This window comes from Nannobrachium achirus (genome assembly GCF_963921795.1).
Source record: "Nannobrachium achirus genome assembly, chromosome: 10".
NCBI lineage: Eukaryota > Metazoa > Chordata > Actinopteri > Myctophiformes > Myctophidae > Nannobrachium > Nannobrachium achirus.
This window is the reverse complement of record NC_137819.1, coordinates 52,540,024-52,563,349: the sequence shown is the minus strand read 5'-3', so window position 1 is coordinate 52,563,349 and position 23,326 is coordinate 52,540,024. Positions and strand designations below refer to the sequence as shown.

Below are 23,326 nucleotides of genomic sequence, written 5' to 3'. Positions count from 1 at the left end.
TGAAATTCCCCATTTTGCCAATTAAGACCTTCCCAGAACATGGACGCTATGGTTCAAGTGGTAAAAGTGTGGATTGATTCGGAAAAGTGTAGCCAAAAACAGCCCCTGGAGGGAAGACTGATTTCCAAACATGAATATGAAAATACATTTAATCCAACCAAAATAAACAAAGCTCTGCCAGTCCGTCCATCCGTCCTCATACTTTTTTTTGGTGGACACAGGCATTGACCACTGGCATACACAGGGATTGAGTTAGTTGATTTTTTTCACTTATGCTGTTTAATTAATATTTTTTGCAACGCAAGGGAGCTGTTATTAGTCTTCCTAAAACAAATAGCTAAATCAACATGAGGTTGGCCTAAACCTAACATCAAAACCCTGTACACCTGTGTGAAACACCGGGAAAAGAGTCTCTCCCCAACTAAAACACCTTCCAAAGTGTTCCACGCCTGGCATGTGCCACTGACACACCAGGGAGGCAAAATGGAGCTGGAAGCCCAATGGAAGGCATTGAAGTCAATTAGAGTGGGGTGGACAAGAATAACCATATTTCTGTGTACCTATTCTGGGCATGACAACATGGTGAATTTCTTTTACAAAACTATTCCAAAAGTGTCAAAAAAGGAGAATTCAAAACAACAAAACAAAAACAAAAAAATCTGAATGTTCACAATTTTCATAAATAACAAGCCCACAATGCATCGCGTTGCGACATGTGAGCTTGTGAGATGAGCTATTTTTCGACATAGTATATCTACAGGGCTTTAATGGTTAAAGAGGTGGTGCCATAGTTTTGTACTTTTTCTGGTTTTCATGTGTCTAGGACGTTGACAGTACTTCATTGGACCCCCTGGTGTGGTTGTTGTGAGCAATTATGCATTCTCTTTTTATTTGGGTTTTTAGCCGGAGGATGCCACCTGCTGGGTCAGACGTGCCATACCCACTCATACCCATCATAGAATCAACCCCTCCCCTAATTACCATTCACCCAACACACGTGGGTGTGGCTAACTTCAGCTGGGTCACCACCCACCATGACAACCACACATACCAATGAACTGGTGGGTGTGGCCACATAAAAACATAATTTTAACTCTTTCTGTACACTTTTTTGGAAAGATTCTTCCTCCTAATATAATCATAATAGTAGATAATCATGTTTTATAGAGAGGAAAATCATGGCACCCCATCTTTAAAGTGCTCAATAGAATGGACCAACAACATTGCTTCAGCCAAAATGTCTTCAGTTTTTCCACTGCCAGTGTGGAAAAACCAGGGACATTTTGGCATTAGCCAATAGCCATACAACTGTATGCCCACCATACCTCCTCCACCATGACTGTGGCTCCACAGTGAAGTCAGTGCGTCCCAGAGCTGCTGTGAAGGCGAAGGGCCAGGCCAGCAGCATGAGGAAGGCTGACAGGAACAACCGCACGGGGAACACTGTCACTGACATCAGTGCTATCTGTGAAGGAAAGGGGGAGAGGAGAGATGCCTTACATTTTTGGAATTCCAGGCGCAGAATATAGCTCTGTACATTCACGTCCAAAAATGCCTGGAGATTGCATCATTAGGACAGTCAAAGACCATGATTTGCCGTCCCCAACTGAGCGGTTTCAAAGGGGAAACGTATCCGATTATAGGATGAGCGGGAGGAGGGAGGCAGCAAACTGAAGTCCTAGCCTCAGGAAGGGAACAAACATGGAACAAAAACAAGTCATATATCACTGACAGTGACAGACACGTGGCCCGGGCATGCTTTCCTCGTGGCTTCCTGAGTAGGCCTGGTGTTTACGCACACAGTAAGCCTACAGACCTCATGTACATTCAACACACACACGCACGCACGCACGCGCGCGCGCGCGCGCGCGCACGCACGCACACACACACACACACACACACACACACACACACACACACACACACACACACACACACACACACACACACACACACACACACACACAGACACACAGACACACAGACACACACACACAGTAAGACTACATTCACATTCAATATTAACCCCACAGACAGCACACACATTCAACGCATGCACTAAGCCTACAGACCGCATACAGGCCTCATAATAGCAACCCACTGCTAAACAGGACCTGGTTTTACCTGCTTGTGTGTAAGCCCAGAGGCTAAACAATTACGAGTGACCTTATTGATGTGATTGTGGTTGAATGCAGACAGAAGCATCTAATACATTGATTATCTCTTCAATCTCAACATTTCTTCTTTTTTTTCTCGATGTGTCTTCCAACAACATACTGTTACAAAGCAATTCAGTAAAACAATCTCTCCAACTCTATATTGTTTTCCAAATGTTCTAATACGGGGCGGGGCGGCCGCTGGCCTAGCGGCCCAGGCACATACCACATATAGGCTCTGATGAGTGACAGCATGTCGCGCGTTCGAGCTGCGTGTCACTCCCATCTCTCTCCCCTTTTCCAGTCAGTCTACTGTCCTATCAATAAGTGATTTACAGCTACTGAGAGTATCAGCCCTAGGGTCGATATCATCAGCCCTATAGGGCAATAATTAATCACACAGCCTGTCATTATTTAGTCTGGTTGCCCCTCAGGGCAAACATGCTATAGTACTTATAGTCCGACTTTATTCCATCTTCCATCGTCTCCTAAGTAAACATTTTTTTGCCACGGTACTCCTTCCACAGTTTTGGTGGCATGCACTTGGGCCATATGTCAAATCGACTGGCTTCATCGGGACACGCATGCGTGCTATTTTGCTAAGAGATATGTTAGATAGCGTAATTTATATTCATTTATTCGTGAATAACTTTTCTCCATTGACTTTAACTAGAATGTTTGGTTGCTGTGACGCGAGTCACACTTGCAAATGAATTCCGTTAATTACGTTTGCGGCCTAGACCATTTGAATTGTCCCCTTTCAATTAAATGGGGAAAATGAATTCACTAATATTTTAAATGGCATATATGGAGATCTCTGTGACAGTCCATGTCCCTTTCATGCCCATATATGGAGATCCCTGATGTCATCAATATTAAGCCCATATCTTGGAAGGCCCATATATGGACATATACTGTGTCATTCTCAAGTGGTCTATATATGGACATACTCTGTCAGTCTCATCGGGACTATGATGTCAGACATGATGATGTCAGACATCAAATCCATATCTGGGAAAGGTTTATGTTCAATTTAATTAAAGTCAATGGAGAACATGTATTCACAAATACATTTAATACATTAAACTATAACGTATCTCTTAGCAAAATAGCATACATGCGTGTCCCAGCGCAGTCGGTCGATTTGACATACTGTATGGCCCAAGGGTGAAATCTCGCTCTTTCGAACGACCGTCATTTCGACAAAGGAGCGTTGGGAGGGTTAGCGACTCACCCCACGGAGGTTAGGTTTAGGGTAAGGGTTAGAGTTGGGTGTCGAAAAGATGACACGTATAGTAATAGTAACAGCGAAACGCTCCCTGGCCCAAGTGCGAGCCACCAAAACTGTGGGAGGAATTCCGCAGCAAAAAAAGTTTACTTGGAAGATGGAATGAAGTCGGACAAGTACTAGTCCGGTTGCCCCTGCAGGGGAAACCACACTAATTACTGCCTGACCCGCTGGAAATAATGGCTGTGCATGTGTAATAAAGACCTTAACATAGCATGGAGGTGAACTGTTGCATTATGGGATGAAGGACGTTTAGAAGAAACTATGGCTGTGATGATTAGTCTTAAGCCCTTTGCACACAGGACAGTTGCGTTTTTTTCGTTTGCGGCATGAATAAAACGCATTGGATTTGGTGTGCAAGGCTGTGCGGAATCGGCACTGCGGATCCAAAAAGGAGTCATAAAAGGAGTGATGAGTTTTTTACCGCATGCGACAAGACGCACGAATCGAACTTGGTTCGATCGAGAAAAAAACGCACGGCGGCAGCCACTCGTCGCACGGCTAATTCGGAGCCGGTGTGCATGAGGTCATAGAGAATCATTGTTTTCTTTTCAAAAAATTATATTGTCCGTTTTATCCGTGCGGTTAAACGCGCCTGTGTGCAAAGGGCTTTAGTGATGATTATATAGATTACCTTTTCGACTAATCAAATAATCGAGAAGCTAAAATGTTTCCAAAATGTTTATTTATTATAAATATCAACCCCCAAAAATCGAAATAGTTTTTTATAATGGACTAAATCAATTAGTCTGATTAACCACTTAAGCCCTATTTTGTACTTTGCTGTACAATGGTGTCACAGAAAAATAGCAGATCTACAAGCTCATGCCATTTACTGTGTTTATGATTATGAAAATATTCACCAATAACGACATGCCCCAGCCCTATTGAACTGGCATATATATTATTTTTAATAAATATGAATTTAACTTCCATTCAGACACAGTGAAAGACCGGTCACAGAAGAGTTAAAAGCTTGGAATAATATGTAACATATCGTGATGAGATGTCAGCTGACTGACCTGTCATGCCTTTTCTCTTACTGTGTAATGAGGAAGAGAGTGTGTGTGTGTGTGTGTGTGTGTGTGTGTGTGTGTGTGTGTGTGTGTGTGTGTGTGTGTGTGTGTGTGTGTGTGTGTGTGTGTGTGTGCGCGTGCGTGCACACGTTGCTAATCAGGTCACAAAGTCACGGCCAGCAGTGTGATTTCTGACTCAGTGTGACATCTAAAACCCTCTCTTCACCTCCATCCATCTTCAGTATCCCTCACTCCATCGTCATCGCTGTCATCTCCACACAACACTCATCTCTCCATCCCCGTTTTATTGCTCTCAGAGTCTCCACCTCCTCCATCCTCCACACTCTCCACTCTCCCTCTCTGCCTTATACAGTAATCTCCATTCCCACAGGAGTAGCGCCATTCCTCCCCCCAGTGCTCCATGCATCTGTCCATCCCTACACCCATCGCCTATTCCTTCATCTGTCAGAGTCTGAGACCACCGATTACCCATGTTTTCTTTTGTAAAAAAAACAAAAAAGATAGACATTTGTGTATATACTGTATGTATATCGTCTTTGTCGGGTGGAAACCTTGTATGTCCAAAACCGTTCGTTTTGTATTTATCATTTTTAAAACGATTTAAAGTAGTGAAAACAGCCGATCTACAAGCACACAACGCGAGGCGTTGTGTGCTTGTAGATCTGCTGTTTTCACTAATTTTGTGCTATGGCCTTGTATGATGAAGCAGGGCTTTACTTTGCAAAAGAACGTACAAATTTGAAACTTGGAGATACAAGGTTTCCACCTGACAACGACGATATACTGTATATATATATAATACTATACACATAAACTGAAGTTTATTTTATTTATCCAAGACAGCCCTAATGAATTATTTTCAAAAGAATAGCAAACAAGCTCACAACGTCATCATGATACATCTTTTAGGTTCTATTTTATGTTGACATGTTTTTGTATATGACGTGCGCAAAAAGCCAAAATAGGGATTAAAATGGTTAAATTGAGACTAGAGATGTTACCGATCAATCGGTAATGGATCGGATCGGGCCGATCAAAGCGTGATCGGCGATAATCGGTGGTTTAGATCAAAAGGTAAATTCACCGATCCGATCGGATCGGTGCATCCGATCAACCAGCCGTTCAGTATGCCCACTTGAGGCCATTTTGGGGTATTGATTTCCACAGTGCTGAAGGAATAATTAGTTACTGCTTTGATAATAAATACATAGTAATGCTGGTAAATAACTATAAGGCAAATATATAAATGAATTCATGAGTGAATGAATGAATTAAAGTTAAAACATTAACATTTAGAAAATATAAATAATAACTTGATCGGATCGGTGATTGATCGGTATCGGGTGATCAAACTTTTGTGATCGGTGCTCGGTGATCGGTTCCAAAAAACCTGATCGGACCATCCCTAACTGACACATCTGCTACATGATTGTCTTTACCGATCAGTCAAATAAGATAACGTAAGATCAGATAGGATAAGATCTTTATTGACCTTTATTGATCCCCCAAGGGAAATAATGGCTGATATATTGGTCAAACATGGTCTCCAACATGGAGAGCTTGCAGGTGTTAGTAAAATGTGTTATCCGTAATTGGTCTGTATTGGTCATTTTTGCAATACTTTTACATCTTCCTGCCTATAGGGACAGCAGATACAAATGATCTACAGTATATAGGGGTGTAACGATACATTTAAATGCGATTCGATACATATCACGATACATGGTTGACGATACGATACATGGACGATATTGGTTAATTCATGGCGATACGATACGATTCGATTCAATGATTTTTTTTAAGGGAAACATGTATTATTATGGATATAAATAAGTAAACACAGTGATTATCTGCCAAATACATGGACATTGTATGTAGACAAACCTGCACCTTGACATGAACACAGAGATTACACACATTTATCGATAGACCAGTGTAGCTATATGGAAAGGAAAAGTAATTAAACCCCTCCTTTTAGTTTTTCTTCTTAAAAATGCTAAATACAATGCACACGTAGGTAGTATCGATACAATCGATTCTTTGCACTGCCGATTCGATACGATACAAAATAAAACGATACGATTCGATTTTAGCTGTTTTCATTTCGATATACTTCGATTGTTCAAGTTAAAAATTATATTTCGATACAGTTACTATATCGTTACACCCCTAACAGTATATAGCCAAGCCAACTCTGACCTAGCACTTCTGTTGTATGCATGGCCCCTGTAAATAAACAAAACACATATATCGGTCAGGCTACCTCCCTCCACCCACCAATGCCTCAGTTCCAGAGTGCATTTGTTAAGCAGCTCATCTATCTATCTCACGTCCCTCCCTCAATCTCCCTCCCGCTCTACTTTACAATATAATGTGCCCTCTGTCACCACTCAGGGGAATCCATCCCCCCCATCTCTCTCCCTCCCTCCTTCCCTCCCTCTCTGTCTCAGGGCTCAGGTGCAGGCTGCAGGGCCTGATTAATAAATAAACAATAATGAGGGTGATTTATGATGCTCTAACACCTCTCTACCGACCCGCCGGCCTTCCCCCCCCATCCCAAACACAGCATACTCCACAGGACTTAACAACTCTATCTGGTAGGGCATTCACGAATAGTGATTTTTAGTATTCGAATTATTCGGCCTCAAAGTATTCTAATAGTCGAATATTCGACCAAACTGTCAAACATTAAGTAAGCAAGAGGTGAACATTGTGAAAATAGCAGATCTACATGCTCACAACGCCTCGCAGTTGTGAGCATGTAGATCTGCTATTTTCACAATATTTATCTGCGGAACAGAGTACATTAAATGTAATACCTACAATTCCAAGTGCTTGTCAGGGTGGGGGTCCCCTAGTTCAAATATGTTTATTTTGGGGGTCACAGCCTAAAAAGGTTTGAGAACCCCTGGTATAGAGCATTAACAAATGCATCCACCAGGAGCACTGACAACTCATTCTTATGACTTCCTATCTAGCCAAGCTTTATAGACTATATCTTTTTTAAAGAGAAAACAATAAAAATAAGCGAATATTCGACTTCGGTGAACAACGTCGAATAGTGACTTTGATATTCGAATATTCGAATATTTGGTGAATGTCCTACTATCTGGAAGGATCCACTGACAAATTTTGTTAGGAAGGGGGCATAGTGAGAGGAGGTGGAGTCCCTGCTCTTCTACACCACAGGTTTTCCGAGTGGGAGCTGCCGGGGAGTCAATGGGTTCGGGTGGAAACCTTGTATGTCCAAAACTGTTCGTTTTTGCATTCATCATTTTAAAAATGATTTAAAAACAGTGAAAATAGCCACAAAGGCGTTGTGTGCTTGTAAATCTGCTATTCTACCACTTTTTGTGGTCACGTGTTCAGACACTGGATTCTGATTGGCTTAAAACAGTGGTAAATCAGTCAACAACATTGAGTTGGCTCATGGACCCCGCCCACTGTTGTGTTGCAGTTGTAACATTTCCAAGATCTTGCAAGATACAACTGTGTTTTCTTTAATTTATATGGTAGAAGTGGTAGAAAAGCAATTTACCATTCGAGGGTCATGGGTTGTTGGCTGATTTACCACTGTTTCAGGGTTGTGGCACGAGGCGAAGCCGAGTGCCACTCCCTCTCATGGTAAATGGATTACTTTTCACTAGTTTTGCGCAACAGTCTTGTACGATGAAGCAGGGCTTTACTTCACAGAAAAAACGTACGCATTTGAAACTTGGAGATACAAGGTTTCTGCCAGACAAATTAGTATGATATTCTACAAGCTCTCAACGCATCGCACTGTGACGTGTTGTAGGCTTTTGATTGGCTATCTCTCCTATTTTAGTTTTGTTTTTAAGCCATTTTGCATTAGGGTGGCCCCAGCCCAGAGGCTAATGTCTATTTGGGGTCCTTGGCATGAGAAAACTTTGGCATGGGAAACTTTGGGAACCCCTGCCCTACGCAGTCTCATGTATTTTGAAAGCTTCTGTGAAAGAATGAGTGGTGGGGCTTGTGGTTTGTACCAGTGGGACATGTACATCATGGTCAGGTCAGGTCAGACTCACTGGCTCAGGTTAAAACCCATTTAGGCCTAGGATTATTGACTGCTTTAACTATTGAAAAATAGCAGATATACAAGCTCACAGCGCGGCACCGAGTGCCGCGCTGCGAGCTTGTAGATCTGCTATTTTTGAAAAATCGTGAAAATTTGAATTTTTACCTGATTCTATAAGTGTCTTTTGAATCCTTCTAAGGTTTTTTTTTTGAAAAACCTATGTTTCTATGTCAGCAATCTGTCTAGCCATCGTCAAAGAAAAGATCCTTTACACTTAACAGTTAACAGCTCAGTTAGTCTGTTCTTGAGAGACTACTATGTCAGTGGTTCTCAAACCTTTTCATGTGAAGGACCCCTGTAAAAAAATATTCATATCTCAAAATATTATAGTTCCAAGGACCACCCAGAAGCAAAATTTGAGTTACAAACATTCGCTTTAAAAAATACATAATATTCAAAGATTTGCACACATTTTCACGACTTTTTTCAAAAAATAGCAGATCTACAAGCTCGCAGCGCGGCACTCGGTGCCGCGCTGTGAGCTTGTATATCTGCTATTTTTCAACAGTTAAAGCAGTCAATAATCCTAGGCCTAAATGGGTTAAGCCCGTAGAGACATCATGGCACTTGGTGGGAAGGGAGAGCCACACCCTGCTTACTGTATGTAGAAAGGTGTAAGGGAGTTCAGTGTTTCCTGCATGATGGTGAGAGAGAATTCAAGGTCTCCGAGGAAACAGAGATTCCTGTTGTGTCTAAAATAATCAGGAGACTCTAGGGAGCCACTATGGGCCTATTGTGGCCCCGACAAGGTCTCAACAGTTTCAATGCTGCCAGTAGCCATTCAAGCTGCAACCTTATGAGTTTTATGTACATTGTCTCACTTTCCCGACCGAGAGAGGTAAAGGCCAAAATGTCCTATAGTCACTACAATGTGTCCAATCCGATGTTGCTATCTGCTTCAAATAACTTCACAGACATTGTCAAAGACACCAGGGCACAAAATGTATCAGTTTCTAAGTAAAATAATTTAAAAAGCTGTATTTCAACAACTGAACAACGTCTTAACCATAAACAATGGCCTTGATATCTTCCAGTCAGGTTTTCGGCCATACCACACCACAGAGACTGCTCTTGTTAAAGTTGTCAAGGACATCCACTTAAATACAGCGAGTGGCACAATGTCAGTCTTAGCCTTACTAGATCTCAGTGCTGCATTTGACAAGGACGACCACAATAAAGTATATTAGTAGACAGACTGAAAAACTGGGTGGGACTTTCTGGTACAGTACTAAACGGGTTTAAATAATATTACATTTATATTCAATTAAACAAAGACAAAACTGAAGCAATAGATTTTGGAGCCAAGGAATGCCAATTTGGTAATATAAAAACCTCTAGCCAAGTCAAAAACCTTGGTGTAGTCATGGACTACAACAGTCCACATTAACACAAATTGGCCTACTATCACCTCAAACATATATCAAGCACAGTTTAAAGGACTTTTATCATTCTCAGCAGGATCTAGAAAAAACTTCCCCTGCATTCATCTTCAGTAGACTTGACTACTGTCTTTCGCTAAAAAAAAGAATCTGACGACTGCAGTTCATTCAGAACGCTGCTGCTCGAGTTCTTATTAATACCAAGAAATTGAGCATAGCATATCACTCCAGTTATTAAATCACTGGCTCCCTGTGTGAATTGATTTCAAAGTACTATACTACTGTTGGTCTATAAAGTTAGTACATTTCTGATCTTGTGCGATATAGTGAACCATCCAGATCTCTCATGTCATATGGGGAACTGGGAAAGGGCTGCTTTCTGTCACTAAAACCAAAAGTAAACGTGGGGAAGCAGCATTTCATTTTTAAGCACCACATATCTGGAATAAACGTATTTCTTTTAAAACACAGACCTTTTTTCCTTTCTCTTCTGCGCTGTTCCTTTCTCTTCTGCTCTTCCGTTATGTTTACTTCTTTTGCTTTATGCAACCTAAAGTCATCACTGTATAATTGTGTTTCCTTTGCTTGATGTTCTGTGTAAAGCACAAATGAAATGGCCTTGCCATCAGTGGAAGAATAGGGACTTCCAAGTAACCACTGCATTGTGCTAGTTATATTGTATGAACATACTCTACCATACCGATTGGTTAAAACAATGTTTTATTCATGAAAGTTCAGGACTGAGGCTTTAAGGCATAACCCACGCTTCATAAAGCAAGGCAAGGCAATTTCCATAGCTCCACAGTCGATATTTCATATGATGCACTCCTGGCTACACACCCACGTCCATACAAAGAGCATCATCTGACATATACAACTATCTACACAAGTAAACATTTACACACACACACACACACACACACACACACACACACACACACACACACACACACACACACACACACACACACACACACACACACACACACACCTCATATGATAGCACACTCGTAACTACACACCCGCACTTCTATAAAAAGGACGAGCATACAATGCTATCATCTGACATATAAGTATCTACACAAGTAATAACATTTACACACGCGCGTATGCGTGGCATATACGTGGGCGTGCGTGCACACAAAACAGAGCTCGCTTAGGAGGAGAGTGGCTCTAGGCACCACACATACACGCACACACGCACACACACACGCGCGCACGCACGCACGCGCACGCACGCACGCACGCACGCACGCACGCACACACACACACACACACACACACACACACACACACACACACACACACACACACACACACACAGTGAGTTGGTACGGTATCTCACCCAGCAGTAGACAGATGGAGGGCAGGACAGAGGTGGAAGCCAGATGGAGAATATCCCTATAGGGTGGCATGGTGCCTGACTACTGGTAGGCCTAACTATAGGTGCCATCTCAGTAGAGGAGGGGTGGCAACTGGCAATTAGTCTCATAACAAGACCCAAGCCGGGGTGCACAATATTTGTTACTTTCCCAGAATAGCACGACGATAACACTATCAATACCAATATTTACACCTTTCTAAATTTGGTCAAGGCCAAATTCACCCTTGTGAGCACTCCACACTAAAATCCTCAAGTTAACCATTCAGTTAACCATTTCTAACTCAGTGTGAGTACAAATGTATGGGTTAAAATAAAAACCATTAGCAGCCTCAATCAAGGATGTATACAGAAAATGATGGGACAGTAATATAGCACTCGGGACATATAGGATATACAGTATGCAATAATATCTATATAGTACAAAGTACAGTATGTTTAGGTTTGTCAAAAAAAAAGCTTGAGCTACTGTATGTGTTGTGACTGAGCGAGAATTATTTACAGGTTGAGGAAACATGACCTGGCAGCTATAGGTCCTTGTTCATGGCTCTGATAGCCTAAGGGAAGAAACTCGTTCTGTGTCTACCTCAAGGACATATACAGTATAAACAGTACATATATACACTATACAGTATGTACACTTCTATGGAGGAAGCCAGGAAGAGCCAGGGATCGAACAGGAAACCCTATTGGTCGTAGAGCGACCAATACTTTGACTATTAAGTATTATTTGACTCTTTGGACAATATCAGTGTTGGCCAGGTATGCATGTGTCCTGATTTTTTACCTTTTTAAAATTCTCAAAGATTGTCATTCTACACGTTGTGAGCTTGTACTGTAGATTGAATATTTTGAACATATTTGAAAAGGGCCTTAAAAGGTATTATGTGATCTCTTTAGTTTAGTTTTTCTTCCTCTCCAGGTCAAATCAAAAGAGAGAGCCACAACCCTGGTATCGTGTTCTGTTGTACCATTAACAAAAAAGGACAACACAAACAAATAAGACACCTCTCCAGCTCTTTAATAACCAAGAAATAAATGTTCAGGTGGGGTTGCACATTTCAGCCAATCAGGGGAGAGAGAGTACCCATGTATCTGCTTAGAGTTTACACTGTTCCAGTTCCATTTCTTTCCGCTTGTTTCTTTGTGTCATCATCACTTACAATGTCAATCGTGTGTCCCATATCAGTTCTCTCTCCTGATTGGATGGAATTGGTATCCTGACCTGAAAATACATTAGCTAGAGCAGGGGTTCCCAAACTTTTTTGTCTCAGAGGGCACCCCATAAATATTTGTTTTAATACGAGGCACCCACATTATAATTTTCACTCCCAGCACCTTATATTTATAGCATATCGTCATTGTCGGGTGGAAACCTTGTATGTCCAAAACTGTTTGTTTTGTATTTATCATCTATAAAATGTACTAAACTAGTGAAAACATCGCGAGGCGTTGTGTGCTTGTAGATCGGCTGTTTTCACTAGTTTTGTGCGACAGTCTTATATGCTGAAGCAGGGCTTTACTTTACCAAAAGACGTACACATTTGAAACTTGGAGATACGAGGTTTCTGCCCGACAGTGACGATATTTTAGTGATTATGTTGCGAGGAAAACGTTGAGATAATAGCCATTGTGTCCAAATGTGTGTCCAAATAAATTCAAAATATTATCCAATTATCTCGCGGCACCCCTGGACTGCCGTCGCGTAACCCACTTTGAAAACCCCTGAGCTAGAGAGACGGGGAGAGCCCTTTTACTAAACAAACACTAACGCTTCATTTAACAAAACAAAATTACTCACCCTACTTACCCTGGTGGTTAAATAAAATTACGTTCCGTCTATGTGTGTGTCTTTAATCATTTAAACAAAATCGAATTCATTTCAACATTTTGCAATTTTTTACAAAACATCAGTCAATCGGTGGACTAGGACTCTGGCATCGGTCGTGCTCTACCCTTCTGTTCCAAAAGGCCACTCTAAAACAGCCACAGCCATACTTTACTATTACAGTAAAAGGCTTTGTTCAGTTGGTGGTCAAATACTGTATGTCCAAAAGGCCACTCTAAAACAGCCACAGTCATACTAATACGTGAAAGGCTTTCGTTCGGTTGGTGGTCAATTATGTCCAAAAAGCCACTCTAAAACAGCCACAGCCATACTAATACGTGAAAGGCTTTAGTTCGGTTGGTGGTCAAACATCCATTCAAAGTGCCAGTCCTGTCCTTCATCCCCAGCCATCCTTTTTAGCCTCAGAGTCAATCTGTTCCTCCCCCTCTTTTTCAGGATGACACGAGAGAATAAAAGCATCCTTCCCTGACTTTCACAGTCTGTTTGTGCAATTGCTGGTCCGTAGCCATACTAAATCAATCTCTCTTTTCTTTCTTCCCCTGTGTCTTTCACTTTTCCCCTGCACATTCTTCCATATCCCTCACATCTTCCTGCATTTCTTCCTGCGTCTTTCTCTATTTCTTCCTGCCTTTATTCCTGACATTTTCTTCTTGCCTCGTTTGTCCCTTTCTCCTCCCCAGTCTTGCCACACAGATCATCCACAGGCCGCTGTAACAGCTCTTCCTGTGGTGATGGGTGAAGGACTGAAGGCGTCCCAGGGGTGCCTGCTAATTGTTCAAGGGTTGGAGTTTCCAATTGAAGTGCAAGGATGACACGCTCTGACATTCACCTGGGAACCAGGAGACACTCGCTCTCACCTGCTGCTTGTGACGTTGGCTTATTAATGGCTTCTAAACTTAGCTGCTGAACAAAGCAGTGGCTACCAGGGCTATGCGCTTAATTGGAAACGTCCAGCACTTATATAGCGCCTTTATCTTAAGCTAGGGCGGGGGTTAGCAACCCGCGGCTCTAGAGCCGCATGCGGCTCTTTAGCGCCACTCTAGTGGCTCCCTGGAGCTTTTTCAAAAATGTATGAAAATGGAAAAACATGGGGGGAATTTTTTTTTGTTTTTGTTTTAACGATTTTTTTATCGTCACTGTATCAGGCAGAAACCTTGTATCTCCAAGTTTTAAATTTGCATGTTTTTTTTTGTTTTTTTTGCAAAGTAAAGCCCTGCTTCATCATACAAGACTGAGGCACACAAGTAGTGAAAACAGCTGATCTACAAGCACACAACGCCTCGCGGTGCGAGGTGTTGTGTGCTTGTAGATCGGCTGTTTTCACTAGTTTAGTTCATTTTTTAAATGATAAATACAAAACTACGTTTTGGACATACAAGGTTTCCACCCGACAACAACGATATATAAGGCTTGTATAATTTTGTGCGGCTCCAGACAGATTTGTTTTGGGGTTTTTTGGTCCAATATGGCTCTTTCAACATTTTGGGTTGCCGACCCCTGAGCTAGGGTGACCAGACGTCCCGGTTTGGCCGGGACTGTGCCGTTTTCAAGCTGCGTGTCCCGGTATCCCAAAAAATATCTCTAAAACACTAATATGTCCCGGTTTTCAACATTCACTACAAAATTGTCCCGGCAGAATTAAAATAATAGTAGCTGTTTTCAGTGGTTGCCTAGACATTTTTCATGTTCTTTTCATGAAAACATGCTCACCCAACCAATCAGAAAACATGAACAAATATGCTACATTGCGAGTTTGAATTCAACTTGAGGCTGTTTGTCAATCACTCACTGCCTTAAGTTATGCAACCCTGCGGTGTGTATGTGCGGCATGTGCACGAACGTTAAAGAATGGGCACGGCGCACACACGTGCGCGGCGACGTGTGCATTGCTTTGAGGGTCCCGGTTTTAGGCAACAGTAGTTCGTATCCCGGTTTGAGCGGCTGAAAATATGGTCACCCTATCTTAAGCTCTTTACAAAGTGTGTTACGTTCACACATTCACACACTTGTCACACCGACGGTGTAGACAACCATGCAAGGTAACACCTTCATCTGTAACAGTTAGAGGTTCAGTGTCTTAATCAGGGACACTTCATGACACAAACCCAGGAAGAGTTGGGATTAAAACGGGAACTTTCTGATTCCCAAATACAGCCTCTCTACCTCGTGAGCCACAACAGCTACCATGTATAGTACCACCTGTTGTCACCACATGCACAGATGTGCAAGTGCACAAGCATACTTTCCCTTGGAATTTGAAAAATGTGTGTTTGTTGCAAAGGATGATTTACAAGCATAACTTGTCAAACAAACCTGAGAACAATGCAATGTTTCATTACAGTTACAGTGAATTACACATTATTTATTACATATAATTATTCTATGTAATAAAGTAAACGCTAATAAGATAAAGATAACTGATAGTTTCCCAGGTAATCTTGCTGCAGCAGGATACAACACGGTCAGAGGGTCAGATGCCCTCATTAGTGTGCTAGAGAGTTAGCAGAGATGTGCCAGATGTTCTATTTGTGACTCAGATGAGTGGAATACTGCTCTGCTCTCCATCTGATTGCTTAGATCTCCACAGAGCAGGTCGGGAGGCGTTCTGGAATGATGTTTGTTTGGCAGTTAGTACTTGAAATAAATAAATAAATAAATAAACACGTGTTTTCCAAGAGACTAATGGCCGGGGGGCGAATTGTGTTTGTTCCTAGAACAACACTTTCTCTTCCTCAATATCACGCGCACAGGAAAACACACAAAGAAATACATGCACGAACAGCATCTATGTACATAGTTCTATCTGGTTCTCTGACCGCTAACCACAACAATTTGCGTAGAGTGGTGTGCGAGTGTGTTTGTGTGTGCGTGCGTGCGTGTGTGTGTGTGTGCACGTGTGCCCACGTGTCAGCAGTCACTGAAGTGGAAAAACACACCTCACCACCACATTATAGGAGCAAGCAGCACGATGTGAGAATGAGACACACTGTCACACACAGATGGAACATGGCACAAGCTCACCTCCACTCAACTGCTGCTTCGTTCTACTACCCCATATGCAACAACTGTTTACAATCTACTGCAGGGGTGGGCAACTTTGATGATGGAGAGGGCCACTATATTTTCACACTTACGCCAGAGGGCCACAATGCATATACCGGTACAGTCAAAAATAGCAAAAATAGCAGATCTATAAGATCTTCAAGCTCAAAACGCATCGCAGTGCGACGCGTTTTGAGCTTGAAGATCTGCTATTTTTGAATTGGAATCCTAAATACATTTTTGCTATTCTTGAATTGGAGTCCTGAAAAGTAACATTTGTATTTCATTTCAAATGCATTTATATGTTCTTATGTTAACTTTATGAACTTAAAATACAAATACATTGGACATGAAAAAGAATAGTGCTAGTCATTAAGCTACTAATGTAGTGTAGAAGTAGGTAGAAGTAATAAAAGCGGGTCATGTTTGCATGTTTGGAATTGTAACAGCTGAAATCAAAATAGTCACTCACACTGCAGTAACCTGAGGGCCGCATTAAGTGAAGGTCCCCGGGCCGCCAGTTGCCCATGTATGATCTACTGTAAGCTGAAAGCCAATGTTGGACGATTTGGGGAAGTTTTTAAAATGAGAAGCAGTCGAGGGTCTGGTCTTCTTTTACGCTGCAGGACTCAAATCAGTGGAATGCTCACATCTGCACAGAGTCAGTGCGAGCTCGACCATTGTTGGGAACATTTTGTGCCAACGTGAAGGCCCCGTTTCCTGTGAGCCACGGTGCTTTGTGTCCATGGGCTGCGTGCGTGCGTGCGTGCGTGCGTGCGTGCGTGCGTGCGTGTGTGTGCGTGCGTGTGTGTGTGTGTGTGTGTGTGTGCGTGCGTGTGTGTGTCTACACAGGCAGGCTGCCCTGGGGGCAGCAAGGATTAGGCCAAACAGATAAACCCATGGGGACAGTGCAGGCCAGGCTAAAGCACTTCCTTCCCCTGAATGAGAGATGGTGTGTGTGTGTGCGCGCGGGCACGTGTGTGTGTGTGTGTGTGTGTGTGTGTGTGTGTGTGTGTGTGTGTGTGTGTGTGTGTGTGTGTGTGTACCTGGCTCTCCTGGGTTACTAATTAATCGATAAGCGTGAGAACAACATTGATCCGCCGACTGATGGATGGAGGAGGACTGTCCATCAGATCATCGGCTATACTATAACGGACGGGCCAGAGAGGAAGACATCGCCATTGATCTCCGTGTGGACCATTTAGGATGCGTATATAAACGCCACACACAGCCAGCAGCACATATCACACAGTACTCGCTACCACTTCCATGCATGTTCCATTTCAGCTCTTAGAACGTTCCCTTGTCCAGACTGGCATGGGCCTGTTCTCATGCGTTCTGTAAATGCACTTAAACGCGCGCACACACATGCATGACTGAGTATATGCCATGGACTCTGTTTAATCAACGGCTTATTATTATAGCTCTATGTTGACACAGAACGGTAAACAGTAAAGAGTGTGTGTGTGTGTGTGTGTGTGTGTGTGTGTGTGTGTGTGTGTGTGTGTGTGTGTGTGTGTGTGTTGTGTGTGTGTGTGTGTGTGTGTGTGTGTGTGTGTGTGTGTGTGTGTGAGAGAAAAAGAGAGAGCAGAAAGCAAGAGCAACAGAAGGGTAAAACAACATAGGGGTATTAGACAAGAGAGAATGGAAGTCATGTACTGTACTGTACTGTACTTAGGCTACTGACTATGCTTCAAACCTCTCTGCTGTTAACAGCTTCAGATTTGCAAATTAGAAATGATATGCAAATTAGACACTTTTAACCGTTTTTCAGAGCAGACATGTTGACATGTCATACAGTAGATGTAATATTACCAATTCTGGGTGTAATTCATGTGGTGTTACTGTGTACCAGCATGGGCAACTCCCCCTTAGGCTGTTAGTTACCACAGCACCTTCATGATGGCACACAGAAACATCTAAATGACAGTGGCACAGACCTCCAGTCAGAACTGATGACCGTGGCATTTCACTTGTGTTGGTAACTCTTATATCATGGCATGTCAACATCCTGTGAACAGGGTGTAATGACAAAAAAATGACAATCGAGTGGTCTCCCACTTCTCACGTTACCAGCAGACCAGTTTGACAAGTACAACCAGGATACTTGTGCCCATTATAGACAATAACGCATACATTTTCAGGTTATCTAACACAAAAGAAAGGTTCAAATCAATAGGTTGATGGGGTGGTTATTATCTGTGGATATCATATCACTGCAACGGTTAACATGTGTGCAATGCTTGCATGCAATGAATGCAATGGAGAAAACTTTTAAGCGTGGCTGCATGCCCATAACAGTCGTGTGACTGACGGGAAGCTGCCTGCTTCTTCTTGACTTTCCCTCCCCTCCTGTTCGTAGTTTGCTGGGTTACGTAATGAAAAAGAAGCAAGATGTTCTCTGTGAATCTCTACGCGCTTTTGTTCTGCATGGTATTTTTTCATAATTTAGACTCTCGTTGCTTTTTAGTGCTTCTTTTTTTTACCTTCACTTTCTCCGCCGGGGTGAATTTCAAGTCGTGGACGAAGGGGTTTCTCAGCGGGGGTCCAGAGACGGCTCCCAACTCCTCCGAGGAGTCTCCTGCTTGTTTCATCGTCGCGCACGGACAAAGTTGGAAGAAGAGAAACCGACCGAAAAGTGTTTCTTTTTGGGGTGTTTTAAAATGAAATAAAAATGGTTCGCAGCGTGCCAGAGGAGTTGGTATATGTCTTTTGGAGCAGGGAGAGGAGGAGTGTCGCTCATCAATCTGTATGTACACTTATCAGTTCTTCCCTGGCCAGCGGAGAGAGAGAGAGACATAGAGGTAATAAGGAGAGAGAGAGAGAGAGAGACCAGACAGAGATGTAGGTTGGGCGGGGATATTTTCGTTTACATGCTGCGCATGCGTGAAACCAGAGGCGTCAATTGGGTGTGGCAAGCTATGGCAGCTGCCATACCTTGGCTACAGGGGGAAATAATAACATGGACTTTTCATATTCGTGCCTGTTGCTAAGGTATGGCAACACGCGCGCGTGCAAGACACCAGTCATGTTGCCATACCTTAGCTTTTGCTGAACTGACGCCACTGCGTGGAACACTAGCTGCTTTCAGAATCAGAACCTGTCTCCTCCAGTTCTCGGCGTCAGCCGCCCAAAATGAGAGTTCTCCGGCGAATGTTCGCCACGTTTCCATGATTCTTACCTTTACCGCACATCGTATCCAAAAAATTAACTTTGTTTTAGCGTCTCTCAAATGTTTCGTTCTTGAGCGGTGGAGAAAATCTAAGCGACGGGTTGAAAACAAGCGATTACATCGCTGTTTTAGTCCGCCTGTGGCCAGTTTTATCGGCCCCACCGCTTGGTGGCGAAACATTTCTGGGAACGGATTAGTGGCCAGCCGCGCATGCGCATTACTTAAAATTCCGTAAAATTGCATTGGGAAAAACCGCCAAAGGCTGACTAAAACAGCAATTTAAACGCTTGTTTCAACCCGTCGCTTAGATTTTCTCCGCCGCTCAAAAGTTATACATCTGAGAGACGCTAAAACGACCTTTACTTTTTGGTATGATGAGCGGTAAAGGTAAGAATCATGTATGCGTGACGAACATTCACCAGAGAAATCTAATTTGTGAAATTGGGAAGCTTTCGCCAAGGAACCTCATCTCGGAGCTGTATAGCGGAGGGAGAGGTTCTGAAAGGAGCTAGTGATTGAAACACGAGCCTCTCGCTCGGCTAAAATGCAGATCTAACAATGCGTCGTTCATGTCTCTCCGCGAGTCCGCGACGCGTTGTTAGCTTGTACATCTGTTCTTATTTAGGAGAGCCTCCCCCAGGCATGGGGAAGTTGGGGAACGTGTCGACTATAACCACATGTTCTGAATCTGGAGGGACGGGCGGTCACACTAGCTTTAATTGGTTGGCAGGGCAACCGCGCATAACCAAAGCTGTCTAATTGTTCGTTAATTCACACTTTATTTCCCACACATCATAGTAACAGCAAAATGTGACGTAGCTTTTAAATTGCGCAGATTGATGCATCTAACATTTCTAGGAGGCGGCATTGTTTTGAACTGAATATTCAAGCTCTGTGTTGACACAGACGACTGTAAACGGCCGCTCTGTGTGTGTGTGTGTGTGTGTGTGTGTGTGTGAGAGAGAGAGAGAGAACCTTGATTTAGTAATTTCCCACGGTTGGCCAATGGCCTTGAAAAACGGTAGTTCAACCCACAAAATGAGAAATGACCCTTTTTTCTATTGATTACTCACACCATGGCGACTTGAGTTCAATAATAACTTTTGGTTTTTAATCACATTCCTAAGACAATGATTTGATTACAATCAATTTACCCCCATTGATTCCGGATGGGGACCCATTGACCCAAATGGGTCCCCATCCGGGTACATTTACTATAATATTTGTTTTGTCTTGGGAATGTGACAAATACAAAAAAATATTATTGAAATCAAGTCTCCATGGCGTGAATAATCAATAGAGAAATTTAAAAAAAAAAACATTTTGGGGGTGAACTACTCCCTGTGTGCATGTGTGTGTGTGTGTGTGTGTGTGTGTGTGTGTGTGTGTGTGTGTGTGTGCACGCGCGCATAGTAGGACTATATAAGTGTTCTTGTGATTCAAAACTATAATAACAGAAATAAATACATTTGAATTGAATTGTTCTGTGAACCACAGCTACAGATTGCTAAAAAAGGACCCTAATTGAAACAAGCCCAAAAGCTTTTTTGAGGTATCCTTTTAGTTGACTTTGTATAGCCTACCAGTGTATTGTCATGAAACTGTACCTTTTCCTATGCAAACTCCTATAATAAATTCTTCAATCAAAAATCCAACTAAGAAAAACGTTATCTTATCCTCAAGATTTTAAAGATCTGTCATTATCTCTAGTTTAATTTAACTAGTAAGACACCTCAGGGCGACATGCAACCTCACCCTAAAGGGCAAGGTCACGCCTATTCTTGGCCATCTGGCCAGTGATATATATCGGACCAGTTACCCATGTATGGAGAGCCCTGAATGATAGTCAACAATGTGATGTCATAACATGCCCATATATGGGCATTACCAAGTATGGGCATTCCCAGATATGCCCTTAATATTGATGACATCGGGACAGGGATCTCCATATATGGCCATAAACAAACCCATTCTTTTAAGAGACATCTTAACATCCCACCATGACATCACAGTGACATCAGAGCATGATGTCAGAGCGATAAACCCATAGAACCACAGACAAACACATCTACACATACGTATACACGGACACGGACAAGCTGTGACATTTCTCATGGTAAACTTCGGCCACAATAAAGCACTCAGTCTCCACCAATTGAGAATGTAACTACTGTACCTTTACACATACTGTAGGTCTATCATAGTGCTTAGTGTGATGCCAACCATTCTACTCCATCCGAGCTTTGGGATCTTTCTAGAATGTAAACATTTTTGCAAACAACTATCTTTGACTTTTACTCAGCTAATTAATACATGCCACGTTCCATTGTTATAAGTTATTAGATATTAACAATGGGGCTGTTTGAATGTGGTATTCTTATCTGATGACCACGTCACCCACATTTTTACAAACACACGCACACAGTATAAAACAGCTATTGTCTGCAATGAGGTACGATAGGTCAATGGGATACAGTAGCCTACGTATAGCTTCTATCTATCAGAAAGCTCTTAATATCAGAAGGATTAGAAATGCTTGTTGCTATGGGATATAGTGCATGACGAATAAAGGGTATGGATGGGAGATTATGTCAAAAAGACAAAGGATGTTGTGTTACATTCCAAATCATGCACATTCTTTACTCCTAATACTGTAGCCTGCCCTTTATAGCCACAGTCATCAAACTGTCATGCTCATGCATAAATTAAGCCAGGGTTGGAGGGGTTAATTAAAAAAAATACCTATTACCTCTCAACCCAACATTGGGTTAATTTACAATAATTGAATTAATTGTGATAGTATAGCCTGGTTACTCAATAAGATCTTTGCAGTTGACAGACTGCATGCCATGGGCCTGGCTGGTTTTTCAATCAAGCAGTCAAAGCACCCAGTCGCCCCAGGCAGGTGGTTTGACTGAATGATTGAAAAACCAGCATGCAACTTCTAATCAATAACCAACCACACTGCATGCTCTTGCCGGAAACCAATTCACTTGATTAATAAATGAAGGAAAAACAACAACTTGACATACTCAGGGGCGTCACAAGGGGGGGGGGGGGGGTGGGACTGAGTTACTAGGGCCCAAGGTGGATGGGCCTGGAATTCTTTTATACTTTAGCTATTGAAAAATAGCAGATATAAAAGCTCACAGCGCGGCACCGATCTTGTAGATCTGCTATTTTTGAAAAATATATGTGCAAATCTTTAAATATATGTATTTTTTTAAGCGAACATTTGTAACTAAAATTTTGCTTCTGGGGGGGGGTCCCTAAAACTAAATATTTTGAGATGGGGGTCCGTGGCCAAATACATATCATTTTGGGGGTTCTTCACGTGAAAAAGTTTGAGCACCACTGACATAGAAACATAGGTTTTCAAAAAAAAAACCTTAGAAGGATTTGAAATATTAAAAGATTTTCTCTATTTTTCAAAAATAGCAGATCAACAAGCTTGCAGCACGGCACTCAGTGTAGATCTGCTGTTTTTCAATAGTTAAAGCACAGGGGCCCCACAGTGAATCCTGGACCTACAAAACTTGTTTCACAGTCACCATCTCTCAATGGTGGACAAATTACTCGCATGTTTTACAAATGACATAACGTACAAGTAGCAATACCACAATGTCAAAATACTCTGTTATGCAAGACCTGTATTCAAAATGTTACTTGAGTAAAAGTGCAAGAGTTATGGCATACAAATATACTTGAAAGTACCAAAGTAAAAGTACTCACATTTTGCAAAATCTTTCACAAATAACCGATCTACAACTTGTAGTCTTGTGACATGTGAACTTGTAAAGGCTATATTGGCTATTTCGAAAAGCCAAATGATGCAATAGGGTTTAAGTGGTTCTGTATGTTGTATTTAAGTAGAAACTAGTAACTAAAGCTGTCACATATTCGCAGTGGAGTAAAAAGTAAGTACA

At 42.2% G+C, this 23,326-nt stretch overlaps 1 protein-coding gene across 1 annotated transcript in view; it reads right to left on the bottom strand.

The window, feature by feature from the left end:
• Positions 1-18,822, bottom strand: part of lpcat1 (lysophosphatidylcholine acyltransferase 1) — a gene marked incomplete at its 5' end in the record, with an annotated part of 51,340 nt that extends 32,518 nt beyond the window's left edge. Inside the window, 2 exons of the mRNA XM_080735864.1 lie at positions 1,326-1,465; positions 18,715-18,822. Of these exons, the coding sequence (XP_080591990.1) occupies positions 1,326-1,465; positions 18,715-18,822 (248 nt within the window). The remainder of the gene's footprint in view (positions 1-1,325; positions 1,466-18,714) is intronic.
• Positions 18,823-23,326: the final 4,504 nt, after the last annotated feature.